Source organism: Balaenoptera borealis, assembly GCF_965194805.1.
Source record: "Balaenoptera borealis genome assembly, chromosome: 2".
In the NCBI taxonomy this organism is placed as follows: domain Eukaryota; kingdom Metazoa; phylum Chordata; class Mammalia; order Artiodactyla; family Balaenopteridae; genus Balaenoptera; species Balaenoptera borealis.
In genome coordinates, this window is record NC_138867.1 from 50,969,594 (window position 1) to 50,990,532 (window position 20,939).

Genomic DNA, 20,939 nt, shown 5'->3' on the forward strand with positions numbered 1-20,939 from the left:
TTATGTACTTAAAATGTGTTTTTTTCCCCTTGAATCATAACATTTATGCTCTTTTGCAATCAATTAAAAGTTACGTGTATAAGAGGAGAAAACTCCATTGATAAGCCCAACAAGTTGTGAAATATATTCATTTTTGGTATCACATCATCTGCTTTTTCTATATGCAAAAATATATAGCTGCATAAATTTTATTCCTAAACAAAATGGAATTGTATCATACTTGCTCAGATCTATATTAGTTTTCACAGTGAGTTTAGGTTAGCTAAGATGTTACTCTCTGTGGATTGTCTTGGGGGCTGCATAGGAATTGTGGAAAGAGTATATTTAATTGGGTCTTTGGGTCTGTCCTACTAGATCTGACCAGAGTCACACTTTTTTTTTTTAATCTTTAGTATATTTTGTATTTCCATAAGATTATGATTGAAATAATGGTTCTATTGTTAAAAGAATTCAAAAACTTTTAATATACATCATTATAATGTAAAGACAATTTTTTTCTATAAAAGCATTATATGCTTATTTTTTTAAAGGTTAAAAAACTCAGAAAAGGAAACAGGAAGTAAGAAATCATTTAAAAACTTACTATCAGAGATATTGCTAACATTTGTTAATTATCCTTTAAGACATCTTATGCATATTCTTTCAGATATACTTTCTTTCTTCCTCAATTTTGTATGAATGAGACCTACAAGCTGTTTCCTTACTTGGGGCCGTCTCCCTTCCTTCCTTCCTTCCTCCCTCCCTCCCTCCCTCCCTCCCTCCCTTCTTTCATCTATTTATTTATTTTTGGCTGTGTTGGGTCTTCGTTGCTGCGCGCGGTCTCTCTCTAGTTGTGGTGAGTGGGGGCTACTCTTAGTTGCGGTATGTGGGCTTCTCACTGCGGTGGCTTCTCTTGTTGCAGAGCGCGGGCTCTAGGCACGTGGGCTTCAGTAGTTGTGACACACGGGCTCAGTAGTTGTGGCTCGCGGGCTCTAGAGCACAGGCTCAGTAGTTGTGGCACACAGGCTTAGTTACTCCGTGGCATGTGGGATCTTCCCGGACCAGGGCTTGAACCCGTGTCCCCTGCATAGGCAGGTGGATTCTTAACCACTGTGCCACCAGGGAAGTCCACTTGGCTTTTTCTTAAACTCAGTGTATTTGGGATATTTTTCTCATGTCAGTAATATTGTTATATGTCATGTTTTTAATGATTGTATAGTAAATCCATATGATTACTGTCGGTGTACAAATTTTTAAAAAAATGATAAAATTAATCATAGGTTTTCTACAATTTACTTGCCCAGTTATCTGTTGATGACATGTAGGTTGTTTCCAGTTTTTAATTGTTGATGAACGGTATTGGAATGAACATTTGGGTGCATATGTCATTGTGTACTTTTCTAAGTGATCTTCTAGGATAAATTCTTAGAAATGGAAATGTTGGGCTAAAGTGTATGCACGCTGACGATATTGATATATATGACCAAATTGCCCGAAGATATATCAAAACCAATCCCAGTTTTAAATACTGATACATTTAAATATCTATATTTATTGCCATGCTGTCAAAAAACATTTTCCAGAAACCAGTTTGACAACTCCCCCTCATTGCCCTCACTAGAGTGTAAGTTTTGTGACTGCAGAGACTTTGTTTCATTCACTGTTCACTCCAGAGCTTGGAACAATCTCTGCAATATAAAAATGTTCAGTAGTTATTTGTTAAATGAATGACTATATGATATGGTAGAAACATGTCAGAAGGCTCAGTGATTATCTTTATTTGTAATATTCTGAGTATCATAAAATTAACTAAAATACTGAATATGTCAGTTTTTAGTGAAAACGAATTGATTTGAATCATATTTCTGTAAACTAGAATAATAGTTTTCAGTGGATACTATCCATGCTTTGTGAGCCTTTGGCTTTTCCTTGAGAGTCTTTCTTCTGTCTCAGAAATTGTACGTCAACCTTTACTCAGTTATAAATGCTGTGTTGTGGCATTTAATGTATATTAACTAGTTGCAAAGAGAATAGAATTTTAACAAATTATGGACAACTTTTCAAATAACATAAAGATCTTTAAAGTAACGTGGAATTTAAAAGATGCTTAAGAAACACTATATGATAGTCGTGAGATTTGGGTTTCTGGAGGCAGATAAGTTTGGATTTGAATCTTGGCTTGGCCTTTTCCTGATAACATGGCCTCAGACTATTTACTTATCTTCCTTGATACTGAGTTTCCTTTTTTGTAATACGAGATGAAATAACAGTACATATCCCATTGGATGTTGTGAGGATTAAGGGAGATAATGATTTTTTTTTAAACTAATTTATTTATTTTTGGCTGTGTTGGGTCTTCGTTTCTGTGCAAGGGCTTTCTCCAGCTGCGGCAAGCGGGGCCCACTCTTCTTCGCGGTGCGCGGGCCTCTCACTATTGCAGCCTCTCTTGTTGCGGAGCACAGGCTCCAGACGCGCAGGCTCAGTAGTTGTGGCTCACGGGCCTAGTTGCTCCGTGGCATGTGGGATCTTCCCAGACCAGGGCTCGAACCCGTGTCCCCTGCATCGGTAGGCAGATTCTCAGCCACTGCGCCACCAGGGAAGCCCGGAGATAATGATTTTTGTAATGAGTTCAGCAACTAATTAAAGTGCTTGTAAATTACCATTTAATGATAATTTTAAGGGGTTCTTACTTTATTATTACATAACAATAGTCAAGTTAATTAGTTGATTTGGATTGCAGATTAGTTGGTGGTCTAGTTCTATAAATTCCCGATCCTCTTGGTGCGCTTACTAAAATTGATGGCCTTTATAATTTTCTACTCTCTTTAGAGAACCCTGACTGATACACAAATTTTATTTAAAAGAAAATAGAATAAAATTCCTTTTATCTTGTAGCTACTGTATGGGACCATTGAATCCCTGTATAAATTTAACATACATATGGGATCTCGGTGATTTTATTTTTCCTATATTGAAACATTCTGCCGTTTCATCATCCTAGGAATTATTTTATTGTTAATTATTATTACTTATCATTCTCAACTATGCTTAAAAAGATTGAAATAGTATGAAAATGAAAGAATGATGAGATTGCCAGAGGATAAGGCAATAGTGAAATTAGTTGTTGTCCTGCAGTTTTCTTACTGTGTTGTCTACTGTATTGCATCATCTTTTAGGAAGGTATAAAAGAAGACCACAAACACTCTCTCTTTACTATTAGCTTTCATTTAACACAGTCGAGAATTCAGAATTTTTCATTTCCTGCTTGAAATGGCTGAGAAAAGAAAATTAACGGAAAATGTTTTATAATTTTTACATGAATCTTAAGATGGATGCTCTCAAAGAGACTGGTAGCAGCATTCTAGACCCTAACGATGATAGTGAAATTGTCTAAGTGAAATCCCAGCCTTTGTGTCTTCAGGTGATGATATCCTAGTTGAATTGTCTCAGACTCAGGAATTGATGAGTGAACAATATATTTCTATATTTCAAAGAAGAAATAGAACATTCTGTTCTAGTTAGTCATTCGTCAGGAAGGCCTTCATTGTGTAGTATTTTGTGACAAAAACCTGGACCATCTCTTTTGCTAACAGGACATGTGACATCTTTTATGATGTTTATACACCAAAATTTATTGTTACAAAGAAGTCTGTGGTAATTAAATTCTTAAAAATTTTTAATAAAGTTGTTTTTCACTATCCCTTTATATTTATTTCTGTAAAGTTTTTTTTAAATTAATTTACTTTATTTTATTTATTTTATTTTTGGCTGTGTTGGGTCTTTGTTGCTGTGCGCGGGCTTTTCTCTAGTCACGGCAGCAAGGGCTACTTCTTCGTTGCGGCGCACAGGCTTCTCATTGTTGTGGCTTCTCTTGTAGCAGAGCACAGGCTCTAGGTGCATGGGCTTCAGTAGTTGTGGCTCGCGGGCTCTAGAGCGCAGGCTCAGTAGTTGTGGCACACGGCCTTAGTTGCTCTGCAGCATGTGGGATCCTCCCAGACCAGGGCTCGAACCCATGTCTCCCCTGCATTGGCAGGCAGATTCTCAACCACTGTGCCACCAGGAAAGCCCTATTTCTGTGAAGTTTTCATAACATTTTAAAATATATATTAAAAGGTAAAGGTGTACTGATCCCATATGATATATGGTGAGTCTTGCCTTCCCTGGTATCTGAAGGCTAATATATTTAATACTTGAGATTGAGAACTCTGCTATAAATAATTGCTACCATTTATTCATATTACTAGTACTTATTATTGCTAAATACCATTCCTGGATTCTGGGATAGAGCAAAATAACAAGGAAAAGTTCTTGGCTCTTAAGGATCTTACATTTTAGTGAGAGGAGACAGATGATAAACAGTATGTCAGGGGGTTATAAGGCTATGAAAAAAAATAAAACAGTAAGGAGAATAGAGAATATTTAGTGAAATAGAATGCTTAATAAATAATTTTTTATTTATTGCAAAGTGATTTAGGTTATTTAAATGAGACACTGAGGAGATGAAATACTATAGTTATTTTGTTGTGGAAGACTGAAGACATTATTATAATAATGGAATGATTTTTACTTTATCTAATTTTAACTTTTTAATATGATGTGATAAGTATGTTTTAGTTTCCCTGAAAAAGTGTAAGGTAAAATTATAACAATAAATTGAGACTCTTCAAAAATTTTTTTCTTTTCTAGGGTTTTTTACATGGAATATTTGAACGTCTAAAACAATTTCTGGAGTGCAGTAAGTACTTCCATGATAGTTTTTACTGTAGAATCCTTATTCATTAATAGCTTGCCGCTTGGCACTTACAAATCTGGAGTGGCTAAAATCTTGTATCTCAGTAATTAATTATCTGAAATTAAATTGGAAGCTCAGCTTTGTCTTCATATACCTGTCTTGTCCTAAGTATTGAGGAAACCTTTTTTAAAAAATAAAATTATTTTGTATCCATTCCTTCCTCTGTATTTCTACTGCTACTACTCTGTTTCGTGCAGACATCCACAACGGTAGTACGTTTAGCAGATAATAAGTGTAGACCCTATGTCAAATGCTGTTTAGACTTTTTATTGATTGTTTCTTTTAGTACATTTTATGTATCTGTTTGATATAAATGTTCTTAAATGGTTACATTCATTTTGTAAATCCCTTGTTTATTAACCTTTACTGACTTACCTGTAGGACCCTTTCTGATCCACTCTCCCACACGAAAGAATTTAGCATTTGCATTTGTGTTGTATTATACTGGTGGTCTGTTTGTTATCCTCTTCTCTTCCCTATGATTATAAGCACCTTTGCTCAGGATGCACACACACATAACATACACAGGATACTCACGAATGCGTGCACACACACGTATGTATAACCTGTATACGTGTATGTTTTTTATGTGTGAGTGTATTGGGAGACTTACTCTCCTGAGAAGATACCTTAGTGTACTCACTTTTAGGGAGTTGCTGATTGTTTTATGTCAGTCATTTTCGGTTTAGTAGAATCATTATTGAGTGTGTTGCCAGGTATTGTTCTGGGTACTGTGCATGTAAAGATGAAGAAGACAGCTCATATAATACAGTTTTTTTTTTCCTAAAAATGATCATTTTCCTCTGGTCATCCCCATGGGGGAAACAGAAGGAAGAATAGAAGTCTTTCCAGGAGAAGAGAATGACATAACTGATGAGACAGAATATGATTAGTATGATTAGGGAGCAAGATAGTTAATGAGCTGATGGACATTATTCTGAATGTACAAAAATTAATTATACCAGGGAAATTATCAGAAAAAAATTGTTAAAAGATATAGGAAAAATAATGATTATGTTAATCTTTGAATTCTTTGTTTTTACTTATGTTGCTTGATAGGTATTTCAAATATGACTAGTTTAGATTTTGAAACTGTGATTCATGATTTTATGGATAAAATTGCTATCCTTTTACTGTGAAATGGGCTCAGTTTGTATTTTAGGTTATTGTTTATTTGTTTAGAGTTGGGAGTACACACTAATGAATTCGTAATGCAAAATGTGCAAAAATAAATCTGACAGTATTTTTGTAAAACGTTTTTTCATTGTCTTGGTTGTGAATTTACAGAATATTATAAATTTTTTACTAATATTTGAAATGTATTTCTAACAGGTAGAAGTATAGGTACAGATAATGTATGTAGAGATAGACTGGAAAAGACCATCATTCTTTTTACTAAAGTGGTAAGTTTTTTTTTTTTTTGATCTTAAGTATGTTTTCTCAGATGAAATGTACATACTCAAATTTAGTAAAGAAAATGATTTTTTAATAAGCATACACTTTCACTTTAGTGTTAAGGTAACTTATTTTCTTACTGTGTATAAGAAAGCTAAAAAAAAAAATCCCTTGTATCTTGAAGTCTTTAGAATGCATATAGAAATTAAATTTATATACCATATACCATAGTGTATAAGTCACCTGGATGTAAAAAAAAATCAATCCTAATAAATATTAGAGAAGTTGATTCCCGTAAGGCTCATTATTCTCAAACCCACTGGAAAAAGCAGAGATAAAGAAGACAGCAATGCAGCTCAGCAGAAAGCAGCTAAGATGTCGCAGTAGATAATACTAGGAAGTCATTATATTCATAATGACAGATTATCATCATTAATATCAGATATCTTTTGAATATAATTATATGGGAGCATTGTACTAGGCAGTGTGTATATATTTCTGATAAAATTAAGTTTTATAAAAAAGTAATTTTTACGAAGTTTTGGTCTTGGAGGTTGGGAAAAGTACAAAGAATTGGGTATAGCAGTGAGGAAGACCTGGTTGGAGGACTGCATAGCCCTAAAACAGGTGTTTGAAGATAGGTGGCAATATCTAAATCTGTAGCATATTTCCCCCTTTTCATTGAAGGATCATTAATAGGGTTGAGGTTGTCTGTTCCCTGGTGGGGCCGGTGGAGCAAAGGAGTAGAAATGAGCTGTTCTTATTTTTTGTGGTTGGGTAGCAGTTACTTTCAGTTTCAGTTGTCTTCATTTCCAACTCTCATGTTCCAAAGAGCCTCAACAGCAAAGCCCACCTCATCCAATATCCAGATAAAATTGACTTAGATCCTTTAAGTTAAAAACAAAAAACACATAGCAAAGTAAAACAAAATGATGTGGTTAGGCAGTGGGGCTACACAGTGTGAGTATATAATATAATTTATGAAATTCATATTTATGGTCTTATGACTTTATTAAAGCTTTTAAAATTGGAACATTTAAAATATACCTCCAGATAGAACTGAGTAACTTTGAATACACATGAGGTTATCACTCAGCTTCAGCAATTATCAAAGTAAGGTCATGGTCAATTCTGTTTTTACCTGTATGCTGCTTCTCTCTCCCTTCTGTTTGTTTTAAAGCAAAGCCCAGATATCATATAGGATTATCTATAAATATTTGAATATGTGTCTTTAAGTGAAGGATTTAAAAAAAAAATAACAATATTATCACATTTAAAAAGTAGGAATGACTTCTTAATATCAACTAAATATTTAGTCAGTTTTCAGATTTCTCTCATAATTTTTGTTTTTTTAAAAATTTATTTATTTATTTATTTATTTTTTGGCTGTGTTGGGTCTTCGTTTCTGTGCAAGGGCTTTCTCCAGTTGCGGCAAGCAGGGGCCACTCTTCTTCGCGGTGCACGGGCCTCTCACTATCGCGGCCTCTCTTGTTGCGGAGCACAGGCTCCAGACGCGCAGGCTCAGTAGTTGTGGCTCACAGGCCTAGTTGCTCCATGGCATGTGGGATCTTCCCAGACCAGGGCTCGAACCCGTGTTCCCTGCATTGGCAGGCAGATTCTCAACCACTGCGCCACCAGGGAAGCCCCTCTCATAAATTTTTTATAGTTTTTTTTCCAATAAGGATTCAATAGTGTTGGTTCTCTCTGTCTTTTTTTTTTTTTTTTTCTTGTTACTTATTTGTTGAGGTAACAGATCATTTCCTGTAGAGTTTCCTGTGTTGTGGATTTGGCTGCCTACATCCTGATGTGTTATTTAACATATTTCTTTGTCTCTCTATATACCCCTCCTACTCCCATATTTGTTACAAATTTCTAGTTAGATACAGAGGCTTGATCACATTCAGACCTTTTTTTTTTTTTTTTTGGGAGGAGGGTGGCAATGACAAGAATACTTTACAGGTGATGCTGTGTATTTCCTATTGCATCACATCAGGAAATGCACAGTGTCTGGTTGTCTAAAATTGATGAGTGAGCTATCATAAAGTTCTTCAGTAGCCTTTCCCTTATTTAGCAGCGATTGATGATCATAGCTTAGATCTGTTGTTTGATTAGGGGTTACAAAATGATGGCAATATAATTCTGTTATTCCTTTTGCATTTATTAGCTGGAATTCTTCTATAAGGAAGAAATCTCTCTCATCGAATGTTTGATACATTGAAATACAGTTGATGCAGGATACTTTTTTGATTCTTTGCCTTTATCTATTACTTTTTAAAAGCCTATCTTTTGTATACTTGTACTTTTTGTATCACATTTGCCCATTGATATCAAATTAAGTATGAAGTAAGTTTATTTCAAACCTTGTACTAGAAATAATAGAGAGTTCAGGTAATGAGATATAATCTGATTTAATCCACTGTTGTATGATGTATCCCAGGAAGTATATTACATGTCTATTACATGTGAAACTGCATATACATATATACATGGACTTCCCACCAAGGTTCAAAACTTGCTAAGTGTTTATAACCAAAGTTATGAGATGTACCTATGAATGATTATATTTCCTATGTGAATTTGATACATTTTAATTTTTTTTTCTTTATAGCTTTTGGACTTCTTGGATCAGCATCCCTTTTCATTTACTCCTCTAATTCAGAGATCACTGGAATTTTCTGTAAGCTATGTGTTTACAGAAGTTGGTGAAGGCGTTACATTTGAACGATTCATTGTCCAGTGCATGAATCTTATTAAGATGATTGTCAAAAATTATGCTTATAAGCCATCCAAAAACTTTGAAGGTAATGCTTTACTGGTAGTTTTATTTTGTTCACTTCCTTATTTTAATCTAAGCGTGAAGCAATTGCTATTTTTATGTAAGTGTTTTGAAATTCATTTATTTAAGTCTGAAAAATAAAATATTGCTGGGACATGAAATAGAGATAAGGATTTGAGCCTTTAATATGTGAATGCCAGCTTTTAAAAACCATACACTGCATTTAGTAAACTGTCTTTTGCAACACAGTAGAAGATCAGTTGAAGCCCTCCAGTAACCACTGCAGCTCATTTGTAGGCTGTATTTATTTGTACAATTAAAAGTTTTCTCTGACCTTGTATAAAGTGATGTTGCTTCTAGACAGGTTAAATTGTTTGTTATATTACAGTTGACCCTCCAACAATGTGGAGGTTAATCTGAGTATAATTTATAGTTGGCCATCTGTATTTGCGGTTCCTATGCATCTGAGGATTCAACCAACCACGGACTGGACCGTGTAGTACTGTAGTATTTACTGTTGAAATATCTGAGTGTAAATGGCCTCGCAAAGTTCAAGGGTAAACTGTATTTGGAATTCATTCATGTACATGTATATCGAGATGAATGAGAAAGTCTTGTAGGACAGAGAGAGAGATACGTAAGTAAGTCACTTCAATATGGTGTGATAATATAGCATGGAAATGTACAAGCTATAGTGGTAAGACAGAAGCAAGACTGATGTGTGTGTGGTATGAATAAAGGCAAGAGCATCCTTGAGATTTGTCCATAATAGAAATGAAAATTTATACACCACTATATAGGAGGTATTTTTAAATTTGTTACATAATCCAACTTGGGTAGAATGTCTGTACAGTTAAGTTGGAAATTTTATTTTTCTAGATAGCAGCCCTGAAACTCTTGAAGCTCATAAGATTAAGATGACATTCTTCACATATCCCACTTTGACAGAGATATGTAGAAGATTAGTCTCTCATTATTTTCTGTTAACTGAAGAAGAACTGACAATGTGGGAAGAAGACCCAGAAGGCTTTAGTAAGTATCTGTTTTTCAGTTTTCGCATGATTCTTTTCCCCCTTCCATCAATAGATATCATTTATTTGAAAGATAGGTATAATAACACTATTTGAATGTAGTACTTTTGTTCTGAGAATCTTGGTTTTTAAAAGTTAGCTTATCGTTCTCTCTTTATTAGCCATTAGTACAAATTGAGAAGGAGAAAATGAATGCTTGTTCAAGTATATAGAATTTTTTCCAAAAAGATAAAATTTTTTAGATGTTATGAATATATTCTGTAGTTTAAAACAAAAATATAAAATTAACTGTCTTTCTCTATTATCTTTGTGGTTCATTCTGTATTATTTTTTATTTGTAGAAATTTTTACTTCAGAAAGAAGTTTGGAGATGAAAATTTCTGAATTGCCGAATGGATTACCTATTTAAGTTTTAATTTAAAATTAATTTTTTGATGATTAAAATGTTTTTATAGGAGTTCTTTTTTTTTTTTTTTTTTTTAATTATTTATTTATTTATTTATTTATGACTGTGTTGGGTCTTCGCTTCCGTGCGAGGGCTTTCTCTAGCTGCGGCAAGTGGGGGCCACTCTTCATCGCGGTGCGTGGACCTCTCACTATCGCGGCCTCTCTTGTTGCGGAGCACAGGCTCCAGACGCGCAGGCTCAGTAGTTGTGGCTCACGGGCCCAGTTGCTCCGCGGCATGTGGGATCTTCCCAGACCAGGGCTCGAACCCGTGTGCCCTGCATTGGCAGGCAGATTCTCAACCACTGCGCCACCCGGGAAGCCCAAGGAGTTCTTTTTATCTATATGAATTTTAGTACTAGATAGAGTATCAGGTCCTTTGCTACAGAAAATCAAGGAATTGTGTGCCTGATAAAGTACCTGTGTGTGAATAAAGTGTTCGTGTGTGAATTGCTTCAGCCATGGTCAGACATAGGCTAGATTTTAACCTCTACTTATCCCTTTGGCTGGGTGCCTTTGTGTAGTTATACACGTTTCCAATATTTTTAGAACACCTTAAACATTTTTGTAAGACTTATCTTTTTTCTCTTTTTCATTTAAAAATATTTTAATCCATTTAGAAAATACAGCACTATACTGTATAATGCATATTTTGTTTTTGCTTTTTCTCTTAAAGTCTTATGCTTCTTATTGCTTTTTTTATGCAGTAATAGAATATTATAACATGAAACACTAAATCCCTAGAGTTTTAAAAGTCCCTGAAGTATTTTACTTTAAATATAGGAAATTATGGAAAATGTGACTAATCATTTGAACTTGTAAAACATCATTATTGTATAAAATGATTCTCAGAATTGTAATGATAGTGTATCAGGTGATGTCGCATACTCTGGGAGTGACAAGTACTTTGAGCTTTCCTCCATACAGAGTTTTTAATGAAAGTGAGAATGCTTATGGATATGAGCACTTGATAGATGACTGTGATGTACACAGATAAGATCTGTAGGTTATAGTAAAGAAATCTTTGTAAGGCCTTGTGTTCCCAAGCATGCGCTCTCAGTGTTATTTTAAAGCAGTTCACAGCTATATTATATTGATATTATTTAAAGTCTTTGTTTTCCAAACTGAGATTTTGGAAACATCATTATTGCATTTGTGGAGAGCATCATTTGTTATATTTTTAATTGCAGCAGTGGAAGAAACAGGAGGAGATTCTTGGAAATACAGTTTGAGGGTGAGTATCGATTGAAAGAAAAATTGATAGGGAAAAATTTAATGCTTCTGTAACTCTTAGTAGAGAATGATACTCTATTGAAGATTTCAAGTATTAAGTCAGACAGATAGGGAACATATATTCATAATTGCAAGAGTCCATATTTGAGAGGAAAGTACTTAATTAAATTATGAACTTAGATCTGAAAATTTTTTTTAAGTTGGAGCTTTGCAAACTGAATTTTTCTTCATTTTACAGATTGATTGGGAAATAACTGTTGTTGCAGAAGTAGGAAATGTTTTTGCAGTGAAAGCTACCTTTTTTTGGCTAGAATGATTTTTTTCCTCCTAAGTATTTCAGTAATTATAAAGCTTCTTTTGATACATTATTTCTCTTACTACCTAGTATGATTCTCAGAGACCAGCCCATTGCTTTTAGTTATAGAATGCTTTTTAAATATACATTTATTGATAAGGCCAACATTTGAGGAAGATTTATCAAATGTGGTCTTTGGACTATTCTTTTTGTTGTGTTTACATAATTTACGTAATTTGCCATTGTTTTCCTAAACGTGTGTTACTGTTTTTAGTTTCATAAGCTTCCATAGAAAATATTAGTACTTAAAAGTTTTTAAAAAAAATTTTACTGCTTTAAGTTTTTAAAACTTTCTCTTATGGAAAATGTTAAACATATTAATAAATAGAATAATATCATGAACTCCTCTGTATTCAAAACCTAGTTTATCAGTTATCAACTCATGACTAGTCTTGTTTCATAGAAGCACTCTTTTACAAACCACTTAGATTATTTTGAAGTAAATATCTGAGATGACGTCATTTCATCTGTACATATTTCAGTCTGTAAATCTGTAAGATTCCTTTTTAAACATAAAGCACAATACCTTCAAAATTTAATTGTACTTTATATTATGAAACATCTAGTGATTCAGTACTTTTAAGAATGAAAATGAATCATTCTTTTTATTTGTGATTTCTTTTTGTGTCTGTTAAAGGAAGAACAACTCTGGTGAATTGAATTCATGAATTGCTGTTGTTACTTAGGTCATTGCCAAGAAAATATACAGTTTTTAACATATTAATTCCTGGACAGTTATTTATAATTCTGTAAATGAATGTGGCTCCAGATTGCATTTTAGATTTAAAGAATTATTAATTAAAAATGTAAATTTCTCCTCTCCACAGTTTGGTGTTTTGGAATGCATAATGCCAAATGATTGAAATAGTGAAATAAACGTTCCATGTTAAGAATTAAATTATTAAATTTGATTTTATTTCCGACTGTGTTTACAAAAAACAGCAATAAACTTTTTTTCAAAAAACATCAAGAATTGGAAACATAGAGTTTTAAGAATGAGTATTCTTTGCTTTAATGTAGAATTAATCAATGCAATATACCATTGTTTTCATTAGAAATTTATTTTTTTCCCCAACAGCCATGCACTGAAGTATTATTTATAGATATATTCCATGAATATAATCAGACTCTTACTCCTGTACTTTTAGAAATGATGCAAACACTTCAAGGTGAGGTATATTTTGTGATACTTTGATTTATCTTTTAATTAGCGTTCAGTAAAATATTTTGAGTGCCTACTATGTGCAGTGCACTGTTTCCTAGATCATATACTAGACATGAATTTGAGAAAGACAGAATGTGTGCTTTTCTGAAATAGTGGCCTTCAAGATAGAAAACAAGGATGGGCAATTCACAAATGAGATAGGCCTTGAATGTGGTAATTAGATTTTGCTGTGATAAGCATACTAGCAGCATAAACAAAATAGCAGTCAAGTATATTGGTTGGAGAAATAGTCTATTTGGAGCATGCTGTAGGAAGTAGTGGGAGAAAAAGTTAAAATTATAAATGTTAGCCTTAGAATGGTGGCATTGGGAATGGAAAGAAGGTAATGGATTTAAGAGAAAATGATGAAGTGAAATTTTTAGCACTTGATCATTGTACTTTGTACACAAGTAATTAAATTTTTTAACTATCACAAGTGATTTATCATTTTTTTAGTTATTTTTATTATCAGAGTGTAGCTGATTTACAATGTTATGTTAGTTTCTGCTGTACAGCAAAGTGAATCAGTTATACATATACATATGTCCACTCTTTTTTAGATTCTATTCCCATATAGGTCATTAGAGTATTGAGTAGAGTTCCCTGTGCTACACAGTAGGTTCTTATTAGTTATCTATTTTATGTATAGTAGTGTGTGTATGTCAGTCCCAATCTCCCAAGTTATCCCTACCCCACCCCCCTTTCCGCCTTGGTAACCATAAGTTTGTTTTCTACATCTGTGACTCTATTTCTGTTTTGTAAATAGGTTCATTTGTAAAAAGTGATTTATCACTGACTAGTCCGCTGTACTGTAAATTTCAGAGAGGAGGCCGTGAACACATCTGTGTTGTTCACACCTTGCTCCCAGTGCCTAGCACACCCAGTAACTGTTGATTGACTTTTGGCAATTAACTGACTGTGCTGGGCAAGGGAAAGCTATCAAAGACTCTCCTGAACTTTATAGTGTCTTAAACAGATTATTTGATTGGTTTGGGCAGGAGTCACATTATAAGGGTTCAAGTATTGAGTAGGTGGTAATGTAAGGAAATAACAGCAAGAGAACCTCCTGTAGAGAAGGAGATTCCTGATCTTGTTTGTAGTATTATAAAGGGTAGCTCACTTTTTAGGCTTTTGTTTTCTCAAAAATTTAATAGAGTATTCCTGCTTAAGTTATAAACCAAGGGAAGAAATGAGCTATCCGTCAAGTTTTTTGTGTTCGTTTTTAAAGATAATTTGAATATTAATTGTATTTTCAATTTTTCTTGAACCACTGTAGGAAAGTGGGTAAGCTAATTAGGTTACACTGCAGTAAGTTGCTCTATGGTGGTAAGGTTTTCAGTGATTTCAGTTATTTTCTTTCTAGTTCTGGAGCGATTTGCTTATTTAGGGCTGTACTTAACTCTAGTAATTGGACTAGTGAGCTTAAGAAATCATATTTAACAGCAGAAAGGTGCTTTGATAAACTTGCTAGAAAACTTTCTATTCTAAAGAAATATACTTACTAAGTAAACTGTATTTTTTCCTGTCTTAACCATGGTAGTCTCCTTTCTGGAGAGTAGTGCAGAGACTGCCAGCTTTTTATTCTGAAGTTTTCACATTATGTAATGGCTCTCATTTTTCTGTTTGTACTTTACATTTTGTTGTTAACCCTTTAATGTATTGTCATAACCTGGTTTATTTTTTATGTTTAGAACTTCTTGTGTGAATTGCCTATACTTGTTCTTTTTTTTTTTTTCCCTATTGTGGGATTCATCTTTTTATTCTTTCTAAGAATTTTCTCTTATAATCAGGGTATAATACAATAGTTAGCAATTTGGTATATATTTTTCTAGAACGCTGCTTGACATAACATTTTCCATATATGTTATAATGATTTTTTAAAATTGTAATATGGCTTTACATGTTGTATCTGTGTTCTCTAACGGTGATGGTAACAAAACTTAAACTTTCTCTTTACACCTACATGTATGTTTAATGTCACAAAATATATTGTACTTAATGAATTGAGAAACTAACAAATTGAGTTTAAATATCTTTTAAAAACTAGTTTTATTTACCTTTACTGATACTTATTTTTTCAGGGCCCACTAACGTGGAAGATATGAATGCACTGTTAATCAAAGATGCTGGTATGTTAAACGAAAACGATTTAGAAACATTTCTTCAGAAGATGGTGTGTCTCTTTTGTAACAGGTGTTAATGCTGGGAGAGGTGGGATACAAAGATACCTAAAATTTAGGAGCTATCTGGTGGTGGGGATAGTCAAGTAAACAGACAGTTGATTATAACATAGTATCAGTTGATTAATGCTACAATAGGTGGTAATTATGTAGTACTGTGGAAAACTACAAGGTAGTTTTGGTGTACCCAGGGGAAGGCTCCTAAAGAAGTCTTCTGTGAGGGCACAGGATAAGTGAGAGTTAATAAGGGGGAGGGGGCGGTTCCAGACAGAAGGAGCAGTAGGGACAGAAGCTTGAAGGGAAGAGGAACAAGCCCAGTTAAGTTTTGAATTGGGTGTATTTTGGTTTAATTGGAACATGGAGTTTAATGGGTTGTGGTGAGAGAAGAGGCTGGAAAGAGGGTAATTAGGGACCCCATAGCATAAAATATTGCATCTATTTGGAAGCAGATGTTGTTTTTATAATTTTTATAATTTGACTTAAATATTTTTAAATGAGTGTAATTTTCTGTTTGAAAGCACTAAGGAGTATTTAAGAAAAACAAAAAGTAACTTAAATAATGTTTCTAAAATGTCTTTAAATAATTTCCCAGATTAACATATTGTAGATTTCCCTCTATTAACATATTACATATTTCAAAGTAGTCCTTAAGGCTTATTTTCTTGCATAAGGACAATTAGCATTTTGCCCAGTATCTGAAATTAAATTTTTTTTTTAAATCTTCTTCTTAGTGTATAATGCTGTTGGATTAGCGGCTTATGAGCTGTTTGACAGTGTTGATTTTGATCAGTGGTTTAAAAACCAGCTTCTTCCAGAATTACAAGTCATTCACAATAGGCAAGTATAAAACCTTGTGTTTGTTATATACTTATTTTATCTTATTGATTTTCTAATGAAAACAAGAGGCATTAAAATTGCTTAAAATTTTAAAAAAGTCAGAGTATGACTTAGCTGATAGTGTCTAGTGTAGAAAGGAATAAGACTTGTGAATCTTATAACTGAAAAATAAGCAAAATCGTTTCTTGTTATTTTACTTCAAATGTGAATTGTGACATGTATGAAGTGTTTGATGTTAGATAAGCTAGTTTTCAGGAGGAAATTTTTGTTTGTTTTGTTTTTTTGTGTTTTTTTGAATTTTATTTATTTTTTATACAGCAGGTTCTTATTAGTTATTTTATACATGTTAGTGTATACATGTCTGTCCCAATCTACCAATTCATCCCATCACCACCCCCTCGCCCCCCACCCCCGCTTCCCCCCCTTGGTGTCCATATGTTTGTTCTCTACATCTGTGTCTGTATTTCTGCCTTGGAAACCAGTTCATCTGTACCATTTTTATAGATTCCACACATATGCGTTAATATACGATATTTGTTTTTCTCTTTCTGACTGACTTCACTCTGTATGACAGTCTCTGGGTCCATCCACGTCTCTACAAATGACCCAATTTCGTTCCTTTTTATGGCTGAGTAATATTCCATTGTACCACATCTTCTTTATCCATTCGTCCATTGATGGGCATTTAGGTTGCTTCCATGACCTGGCTACTGTAAATAGTGCTGCAGTGAACACAGGGGTGCATGTGTCTTTTTGAATTATGGTTTTCTCTGGCTATATGCCCAGTAGTGGGATTTGCAGGAGGAAATTTTATGCAAAGGTAACAGAAGATGGAGATCTCTGAATTCTAGAAAGAAATTGTGTACAAAAGGAAGCCAGTTGGAGACTTAGCAGAGGCTAGGCCTGATGCCAGAAGTAGCCTAACCAAAGTGACATCCATCAAAGGTGACTGCCTTGGGATCACACGGAGAGAGCATACTGCAAGTCTTTGGGGAGGAGGAGTTGCAGAGACACCATGGCAAAAAGTATTTGGACACACTTTAGGCTTGTATTGAGGTGCCTAATTCAATAGTACAGATCTATCTGACATTCAGTAGGATTTTTGCCCAATTCTTCTGTTGAATATACATTTAAATACTTGCCTAATTATTTTAATTTTAGGTACTGAATGAGTAAAATGGAAGGGAAAGGGTCTTTCATAATTTTTACAAATTTTCCATCATTTAAAATTAGACACCTAAAAATAATTCCAAGATACTTTTTTCTTGTTTTGAATCGTGCAGTTCTAGTGATTTATTTCTGTAGATGTGGTACTTGTCAGGATGCCTAGCATGTAGTCATAGATCAGTTAACATATCTTGACTACTTTAATAAATGAATAGAAAACTATCCATGTATGAATCATTTTATAAATATTTGGAGCCATAGAATTGTAGAGCTGGAGACGCTTTAAAAGTAATTTTGACCATTAAGTAGCTATCCATTCAGTTATTCAATCATTTATTCAATCAAATATTTTCAGCCCTGGAATTTGCTGTGTCCTGTAGAGGCAGTGGTGAATAAGATGGGCTTCAATTCTGCCCTCAGAGAGCTAGTGAGCCTTTGATGGAGAGAAAGCCTTTAGTGGGGAGACACGTGTTGTGCACTTTGATTGTCCTTAAACCCTTATAGGCTGTTTAGTCTAGACCAGTCAACCATGTATTAATTACATGTTGAAATGATAATATTTTGGATATATTGCAATAAATAAAAATATTAAATTTTCACATGTATCTTTTTACTTATTTTAATGTGGGTACTAACAAATTTAAAATTGCATATTTGGCTTGCATTATATTTCTTTTGGACAGAACTGAACTAGACCAGTATTTCTCAAACTTTAATGTCCATATGAATCACCTGGTGATCTTGTTAAAATGCAGGTTCTGGTTTAGGTTATCGGTCTGGGTCAGATTGTGTGATTCTGTCACACTACCAGATAATGATACTGCGGTCCAGGAACCACACTTTGAGGAACAAGCTGACTCCTATTCTTAACTTTGCCCAGAAGTGACTGTCATCTTGGAATTTGAACCTTTCTGAGCTTCATTCTCTTTGTCGAGAACAGAGTGTTGAATGTGGTAGTCCCAGAGATCTCAGTCCAAAATTAAAGACTCTGTGGTTCCTTCATTTACTCTACACAAGTCTTGTTTACTTCCATCTCTGGGACTTTGTTCAAATTGTCCCTGTCCCCTGAAGTGGCATCTTTTCAGTTTTTTGCCCCAAATGCTATTTATCTTAAAGACTGTTCAAATCCCATCTCCCTCTGCCTGCTCTTCCCTCTTTCGTTTCTGCATTCCTAGTATATAGTTTTGTGGTCTTTAATTCTTTTAGGTACGTTAAACATTTTGAAAGCAGGGAATACACTTCTTTTGGAACTTTAATGAGTAATTCTTTTTACGTGTTTAATCATATAAGATTATAATTTTCTTAAAAATGTGGTATATTCATTAGTTTACTACATTTTCACCCAGAAATGAATATCATCTTGCCACTAAAATAAATATAATATCAAGAAGAGACTTTGTGGGTGGAATTCTTGGACACAAGTGATTTTTCTCTTTGCCTAAAGAACCTTCCTTTTCTTTAGCAAAGATGGCCATAGAGAAACAAATATATGTACATGTTGCTGTAAATGTTCTATAACTTTAAAAATACAAATCATTATTTTGGTAATCTGAGTCACAATTTGTAATTGGGCACCTTTTACAAAATTAGAAACTTTAGCTGAAATCAATATAAATTTATATGAATATTTTGTATAAGTCTAGAAATTTCTCACAGTGTTCTGAAAATAACCTTTATGAGATTAACAGAATTGGAATTGGAAAATTCCTTTATTATTACTTTTTGGGGCCTCTCCAGCCTTAGGGTTTGGAACATTAGCTAGTTATACCTATTGAGATTAACTTTTTTTGGTTACTTTAAGGAATAGAAGTGGACGTGGTTTTTATGTACATAACTATGTTGTAATTCTTTAATACAAAATAATCAGATTTACAGTATAAGAATTTTCAGTTTTTTAAATCAGAACTTTGTTAGTATTTATACTGTGGTACATTTAAAGTGCTTTTAAACTTTTATATAAAAATGCATATTGCTTTCTTACTACATTTTAGATTTAAACGATGAAATATACTAAGTGAAATAGGCTTCTTAAAATATTTAACATTTTAATTTCATGATTTTCCCTATCTAGGTATAAGCCATTGCGACGCAGGGTGATTTGGCTCATTGGTCAGTGGATTTCTGTGAAATTCAAGTCTGACTTAAGACCCATGTTATATGAGGCAATTTGTAACTTGCTTCAGGATCAAGACTTAGTGGTATGTTGCTTAAAGGTTTTAAAAGAGTTATTTTTATAAGTTTAACATATGTTAAAGTTCAAATTCAGAAATGGTTTATATCTTTCTTTAGAATGTTGGTGGCCTTTCAGTGCTGTAGTTATTCCTTGGTGAGTAGTTTGATTTGAGGGAAGAAAGTCCTTTGATTATTTTTTGCCCTTCTCATCACTAGTAAATGAAAAAAAATTTAACCAAACTCTACTAATCTAAAATTATTTATAATTTTTAATAAGAATAAAAGAAGGCATTTAAAAAAAATCCTTTTATAGCTTTACATGTCCTTTTTCTTATTCAGGATAGAATTTGTCATTTTTACATTTAAGATAACACCATAATCTGTTTCACCCTTACTATTGATTTTTTCTTCGTCTCTCAGTTTTGAGGGTTTTTTTCTTTTGTTTTGTTTGACTTTGGAATTGTTTCTTTTAGGACTTTATGTATAGTGTTCACATAATATTTTTGATTTTGTGTTACTGAAAACTTGATAATGACGTCTTCGTTGCTTCTTTTGTTCCCCTTCAAGGCAAGTAGGTGTGCTGCTTTATTATATGTCAGTTACTCAGAGGGCTTTTTTTTTTTTTAATATTTATTTATTTATTTGGTTGCGCCAGGTCTTAGTTGCGGCAGGCAGGCTCCTTAGTTGTGGCATTCGAACTCCTAGTTACGGCATGCATGTGGAATCTAGTTCCCTGACCAGGGATCGAACCCAGGCCCCCTGCATTGGGAGCGCAGAGTCTTATCCACTGCGCCACCAGGGAAGTCCCCAAAGAGGTTTTTTAAAAGAAGTTCAACATAGTGTGGAACAGTATCCTCCCCCCACCCCACCCCCACTGTTGGTACTTTATTTTATACCTGAGTAAGTATATTCATGACTTACTGTACATTTTCTTTGTCTTGTGCTTAGGTTTGACTCCAGCATAGTCTGTAAAAGTGAATCTGGTTGATTTTTTTTCTGAGCTTCTAATTATTTTTAGATAAAATTAAGTGATTCCCCACCCCCCCCCCCCAAATTATGCTAAGATCTTGTTTAATCATTTCTCAATATACCACCTTTTAAAAAAATTTCGAACCTACCCGATTATCCTGTTTTTCAGCAAAGGCTTGGGTCATACTTTTCTTGTTTTCACATGTGTGCCACGATAATATAAACTACTTTTCATGTTCAACGAAGGAAAACATAATTAGAGAAATTACAAAATTAAGAAAACATTATAATTGCAGAAGCAATGGTACATTCTAAAAGCAAATAGAACTGATTTTTGGATTTTTTTGTTTGTTTGTTTGTTTTTTTATACTGCAGGTTCTTATTAGGCATCAATTTTATACACAT

The 20,939-nt window shown here is 33.8% G+C and overlaps 1 protein-coding gene across 9 annotated transcripts in view; it reads left to right on the top strand.

The window, feature by feature from the left end:
- The window catches only part of IPO11 (importin 11), a 485,545-nt gene that overhangs the window by 48,639 nt on the left and 415,967 nt on the right, over positions 1–20,939 (top strand). For all 9 annotated transcript variants that reach the window (XR_014242109.1, XM_082383176.1, XM_082383170.1 and 6 more), the window contains 9 exons: positions 4,666–4,714; positions 6,104–6,174; positions 8,775–8,967; positions 9,822–9,974; positions 11,608–11,651; positions 13,084–13,174; positions 15,291–15,338; positions 16,121–16,226; positions 19,465–19,591. Coding sequence is in view for 8 of the 9 variants with exons in the window: in XM_082383176.1 (XP_082239302.1) it covers positions 4,666–4,714; positions 6,104–6,174; positions 8,775–8,967; positions 9,822–9,974; positions 11,608–11,651; positions 13,084–13,174; positions 15,291–15,338; positions 16,121–16,226; positions 19,465–19,591 (882 nt within the window). In the remaining variant the exon portion in view is untranslated. The remainder of the gene's footprint in view (positions 1–4,665; positions 4,715–6,103; positions 6,175–8,774; positions 8,968–9,821; positions 9,975–11,607; positions 11,652–13,083; positions 13,175–15,290; positions 15,339–16,120; positions 16,227–19,464; positions 19,592–20,939) is intronic.